Genomic DNA, 6,228 nt, shown 5'->3' with positions numbered 1-6,228 from the left:
AGGGTGATTATTTTATTTCACTTATTCAAATTCTTAGAAGCAGAAAATAGATTACAGATCACAAGGGGCAGAACTCAGGGAGAATGGGGGCTAATTGCTAATGAGTACAGATTTTCTGTTTCAGATAAAATAACTTTGCTAATGGTTAGTAATGATATTAACATTGTGAATGTAATTAACACCATGGAATTTTTATTTCAGGTGGTTAAATAGGAAGTTTTCGAGTTCTATATAAACAATAACAAAAATACTGAAAATGAAAATGAAAATGAAAAATACTCAAACTTAAGATGATAACTAAGAATATAGAAACAAAACTGGCTGCTTGCAGAAGGCCAAGCTCAGGGGATGGGCCTGATCAGCAGAAGCCCAAAGGGAACCGGTGGTCGCCAGCCAGTCCCACCACCCCTCACCCCAGCCCCGCAGCTCCCCCACCAGCGCCTGGGTCTGCAGCGGGAGGGCCCCGAAGGGCCGGGGCCAGTGGAGCAGATGGAGGCGCAGTGGAAGGACCCTAGCCTGGCTTAGTACTAGCCAGTGCCAAGACCCCCACCCCGAGGCCCTCTAGTGACACGACCCCCACCCCGGGGCCCTGGAGGCTCACGCCAGATCCCCAGCTCTCTCGGCCTCCCCGCAGCCCCAGCCTCCCCCTGTTGCCGCGGTGCCCTCGGCTGCCCGCTCCCCAGGCCGCCCCTGGGGGCCCTGTTACCCCATGTCCCCTGGTCCCCGGCCTGTCGCCCCAGCACCCCCACACCCCGCAGCCTCCGCCAGTCGCCCGGTAGCCAGGCCCGGCTCCTCCAGCCCCACTGACCGCCCCGTCGCCCCGAGCGCCCTTCCCCGGCCTCCGCCCGCCCCAGCAGGGCCCAGGGGGAGGGAGGCGCGGGCGGCGCGGGCCAGAGACCCAGAACCCGCGGTCCCGGGGCGGGCGGGCGCTCACCGGCGCGGGGCTCCCCTGCCACCCGGCCTCGGAAGCTCCAACTCCCCGCCGACCCCCGACGACCCCCAGAGGCGCGGCCGCCCCAACCCCACACTGCCTTCTGCCAGGGGCGCCACATCCATGAAACCCTCTTACAGCAACAATGAAGCCAGTTTCTACTTAACCAAACTGGACGCTATAACCAGAGCCAACTTGACACATGGAAACGTAAACATAACTGTCTCACTGCTTAAAAATGATGATAAAGTCTTAAAAGCAAAGACACATTTGCTACAAGGGAATAAACGCTAGAAATCACACTAGCGTCTCTTCAAAAATAACGTAAGCCATTGACAACGGAAAAACATCTTGAAAGTGCAAAGAAAACCACCAACACAAAACTCAATTCAAACCAACCCATAAAACAGCAAAAAATAAATGAACAGAATATTATGAAACCTATATTGTATATTAAGTGAAACCTCATTCACAAATGCAAGTGAAATGAAGATTTTCATATATACACAAGCTGACAGATGTTTACCAAAAGAAATTCACATTAAGTTCTTGAAATAGAAGAATATTAGATGGAAATATGAATTATCCCAAAGAAACACAAAGCTTGACTAATACTCCTTTTCCTTTATTATTTGGCTGATTACAGCAAATATATTATCATTGGGTGCTAACAAATGTAGAATCAATACGTATGTCAATAATAAACTGAAAAAGGGAAACAAGCGTATCATTCCAATTTATTTGCATTAAAACAAAAGATAGTATTTCAAGGTTCTACTCAGAGTAACAATGAAAACAAAATACAAGACAAAGGTACTAGAAATTATAAATATGCCTCCAATAGCAAAATTAAAATGGAATACTAAAACATTAAGTTACTGTAAAATTAAAAAAAAAACAAAACAGGAAAACCTAGTTGGGACAAACAAAACAAAATGCTAGATAGTAGATTTAACTAGTAGTTGTATGAATAATTACTTTCAATGTAAATAAACTGAAATTCCATCCTTTAAAGCACAAATTTCCAGATTGGATTAAAAAAGCATTTTGCAGAAAAGACCCAACTGTATGATAATTAAAACAGATAAACTTTCAATATGAATGCACAGACAGAGTAAAAAATAAAAGCTTGTGCAAGATACTCTCCAGAAAGAGGAAGTATGAAAACAGGCACGTCTATGCTAACGGACCAAGCCGGCTTCACAAAGGGTGTGACTAGAGAGAACGGGAGACACTTCATAACTCTAAGGCAGTTCATTGGGCAGCTACTGCAACATGGAACATATAGAGCTTCAAAATACAGAAACAAAATGACAGAACTAAAGGGAAAATAGACAAATGCACAGTATATACTTTGAGAACGTAATACTGTGCTATGAACAATTGAAAAAAAATCAGGAAATATTAGGAAGATTTCAACAACCTTGTCAACTGTTCTTGTTGATATTTATAGGACAGTAAACAGCTGCTAAATACATTCTTTAGCAGCATGTACAGGAAATTCACTAAAGTAGATTATATACTAGGCCATTAAAAGTCTTATTTTTGGTAAATTTCATTGGCAAATTCAAGAGCAAAATGATTTTTCTGGTTACATCTATGAATGATTTAAATGAGAAGTAATACTAACATTGTACAAACACTTTCAGAAGAAACTTAAATAATATACTTGTTTCCCTCTTTCAGTTTGTATTATTGACATACGTATTATTTCTACATGTTATGCACCCAATAATAAGTTTGAAATCATAGAGCACATTCTCTGAACATGACACAATTGAACTAGAAATCAATGGCTGTATAACCCGAAAAATACTTATTTAGAAGCTAAACTATCCACTAGCATTACCAACTCACTGAAAAAAACCAAAGCTCTTACTTGAACGGATTTTCCAGTTTCTGGACCTGAACGAGAAGGAACTCAAAAGCTGGAACAAGCACCGCTCCGCCAGGGGCCGCTGATCCGCCAGGGGCCGCCGCTCCGCCAAGGACACGACGAGTAGTTCGCACAGGAGACTGCCGGCGAAACACCAGAGTGCGCTGGCGCTTGCCCTTTTATAGGTTAGAGGGGGCGGGCTTAGACTATTGGTGTTTTAGGATTGGCTGAATTTCATGCAAATAAGGTGCTGCGCTCTGGTCCAATGGGGGACCAGCTAAAAGTGACTTCTGATTGGTTCAAATGAAGGCCATTTTGATTGGTGCCCAGCTATGTAAATTAGGGCTTGCATTCTGGGCTATCTTGATTGGTCCATCAAGGGTGGTTCAGGATTGGCTGATTTACAATGCTAGTCCCCTGGCTCTTTTTCTGCCAATACAAGGTTCGCTATTCTAGACTTCCTCACTGGGGAAATGATTGAAAATAAAAACCAACATATCAATATCTGCAGGGTGTATGTACTTAGACCTTTGATTTGCAGAAAATTGATGGCTTTTAGTGTTTATTATAGGAAAGAAGTAAAGTTGATATCAGAGTATAATCTCAACCCTGAGAAACCAGAAAAAGAAGAGTAATTTAAACCCAAACCAATAAAAGAAGGGAAATAACAAATATGAGTGGACATCGTTGAAATAGAAAAGAGACAAAGAAATTGTCAAAACAAAAAGCTGGCCCTTTGAAAAATCAGTAAAATTGATAAATCACTAACAAAACTGATTAAGAAAAAAAGAAAGAAAACACAATAACCATTATCATGAATAAAAGAAGGGAACATCACTAGAGACCTATGGGTGCTAAAAGAAAATGAAAGGAATATTATGAACAAATATATGTCAATAAATGGAACTACTTGGACAAAATGAGCAATTTCCTGAAGGACAGAAATTTTTAAAAACAGGCACAAAAAGGATCCAGATCATCTAAATAGCCCTAAAGGAAATGAATTTTTTAGTAAATAATCTTCTCATTGGTAAATTAAAGAGCAAAATTATTTCTTTGGTTAAATCTATAAAATAATTAATGAGAAATGATACTACTATTATACAAACACTTTCAGAAAATATAGGAGGAGGGAATATTCCCGTCTCATTTTATGAGGCAGCATAACTCTAATACCAAATCCAGGACATTGAGGAATAAGGGAAATTTTGGAGTTGATGAAACTTTCCATATCTCAGTTGTAGGGATGGTTTCATGACTGTATGCATTTGTCAAATCTCAGAACATACACTAAAAAGGGTGATTTTAGTGAGTTTGTATGCAAATTAAACCTCAGTTTAAAAGAATAACATTATGTTAAGTGAAATTATCCAGAAACAAAAGGACAAATACTGTCTAGTCTCACTAATATGAAGTAATATTAATGAGCAAACATTGAGAGTTAAAGTTGAGAACACAGGTTATCAGGATATAGAAAGAGGAAAGAGTCAGTCTTTTGATGCTGAAAGAGTATAGAATCTTCAACAGGACTGAGTGTACAGATCCAGAAATGGTAGTACAATATTGTAAGTACACTGAACAAAGATGACTGTGAGAAGAGTTGGAAGAGGAAGGCTTATGCATGGATGACACCAGAAGAAAAGATAGAAGATAAAGACTGGGACTGTATAACTGAGTGAAATCTAGAGTGGTCAATGATAGTCATTAAATGTACAAATATAAAAATGCTTTTACATGTGGAAGAACAGATGAATGTAAACTTTGCAGGGTGTTGAGAATGGGATGCTGTGGGGGAAAAAGACAATCAAGGAAAAGTAGAGTCTACAGTTAAGAGTAGTATTGTAACATGCTGCCGTTAATTGTAACAAAGGCAATATACTAAAGCTATATGTCTATCAGAGGGGGATATAAGGGAGAGGTATGGGATTCTTGGTGGTGGTGTTGTCTGACTTTTTAATTGTATTTTATTGTATTTTTAGTTTTTCTTTTATCCTTTTTATTATTCTTATTTTAAGTTTTTTGGAGTAATGAATGTGTTCAAGTGCTGACTGTGGTGATGAAAACACAACTACATGCTGATACTGTGAACAATTGCTTGCACATGGATGATTGTATGATATGTGAATGTATCTATAAAATTGCAGGGGAAAAATGTACAGAGGGGTAAAAGTGCTAGAGAAAACATGGAGAGAAGGATCTACCTATTCACTTTTGGTGGGGTAGTAGTATGATACAGCCCATCTGGAGGGCAGTAAGGGGTTCCACAAGAAGCTAAGTATGGGATTGCTATAAGGTCCTGCAACCTCATTATTGGGTAAACGCTTGTAAGAACTAAGAGGATGGAAATGAATGTGCATTTGCATACTGGTATTTATGCAGCAGTATTCGTGATTTACAATGGTTGGAGATGGCCTAAGGGTACATTGACTGATGAACAGAATGGTGAAATATGATGTATGCATACCATAGAATATCAAGCAACTGCAAGAAGGAGTGAAGTTGTGAGGCATGCAACTACATGAATGCAACTTGAGGACAACATTTTGAGTGAAATAAGCCAGAAATGAAAAGACAAATGTGGCCACACATGGACCTTGAAGTCCTGGAGCTCAGTGTAGGAAGACTGCAGGGTAACCTATAGATTTTTAGGTTGTATATTATTTGGGAAGTGATCAAGATTTCCAGATAAATCTGGTGGTGTTGGATAACCTGAGTGTCATCAGTGAAGTGTTTCCATGCAAATATTTGTAGAGAAGGAATGAGACTCCAACATTCAGGCCTGTGTGGTCCTGCAGCCTCTACATGTGCACTTATAAAAACCAAGAGAAATTCCTGGGAATGCATGAAACCTGGTTCCTTGTTCCTGGGGACAATTGATAATCACCAATAAGTATCTGTTGGAAGAACAGTGTTTGTGATCCTTGCTTGTAATCTCCCACCATCTTTTATGGTCCATCCAGTTGCCTCCTCATCTGGAATAATGTACTTTTTCTCATGGAGTCTGAGCACTCTACAGGTAAATTAGTTACCCTGGTGTATTAGAATACCATGAAATTTGAAAGCTTTGATAATGCACAGTGAAAGAAAATGGTTTGGCTATTATAGAAGCATATTTAAAGCTAAGGAAAGACTAAAAAGTGCAGAAGCTGAAAGATATTTTGTTGTGTATGTTGGAACTCCAAGATAATCTTATGGAATTTGTGTTTTTTGACACTTCCTGCCTGATTCCTATCTGCACAGACTTCACTGGGGATTAGGTGGAGGGCAGAAATCCTTCACCATAAATGGAGCATTTTTTTCTCTTATGGTCTCCTCCTGTTGCTTTGCATGAACGCAGTGACCAGGACATCTTTCCTCTCATCCAAGACCACCTCCTCTTCAGTTATTATCCATCCATAGGGAAACTAATGAACCTACCCTG

At 40.1% G+C, this 6,228-nt stretch overlaps 1 protein-coding gene across 1 annotated transcript; it reads left to right on the top strand.

The window, feature by feature from the left end:
- Positions 1 to 348: 348 nt before the first annotated feature.
- On the top strand, positions 349 to 2,893 carry LOC119525021 (cuticle collagen 1-like). The gene is made up of 3 exons (XM_037823713.1): positions 349 to 495; positions 635 to 1,141; positions 2,828 to 2,893. The coding sequence occupies exons 1-3, from the start codon at positions 349 to 351 to the stop codon at positions 2,891 to 2,893; spliced, it is 720 nt and encodes a 239-aa protein (XP_037679641.1).
- Positions 2,894 to 6,228: the final 3,335 nt, after the last annotated feature.

This window comes from Choloepus didactylus (genome assembly GCF_015220235.1).
Source record: "Choloepus didactylus isolate mChoDid1 chromosome 23 unlocalized genomic scaffold, mChoDid1.pri SUPER_23_unloc3, whole genome shotgun sequence".
Lineage (NCBI taxonomy): Eukaryota > Metazoa > Chordata > Mammalia > Pilosa > Megalonychidae > Choloepus > Choloepus didactylus.
This window is presented reverse-complemented; position numbering and strand designations above follow the sequence as displayed.

Excerpts from the sequence above, each read along its gene's own strand:
- LOC119525021 (XM_037823713.1), top strand. The coding sequence starts at position 349 with ATGGGCCTGATCAGCAGAAGCCCAAAGGGAACCGGTGGTCGCCAGCCA. Across the intron at positions 496-634 it reads GGCCAGTGGAGCAGATGGAG|CCCCAGCCTCCCCCTGTTGC; the intron begins GCGCAGTGGAAG and ends GCCTCCCCGCAG. Across the intron at positions 1,142-2,827 it reads CCAACTTGACACATGGAAAC|TTTCTGGACCTGAACGAGAA; the intron begins GTAAACATAACT and ends CGGATTTTCCAG.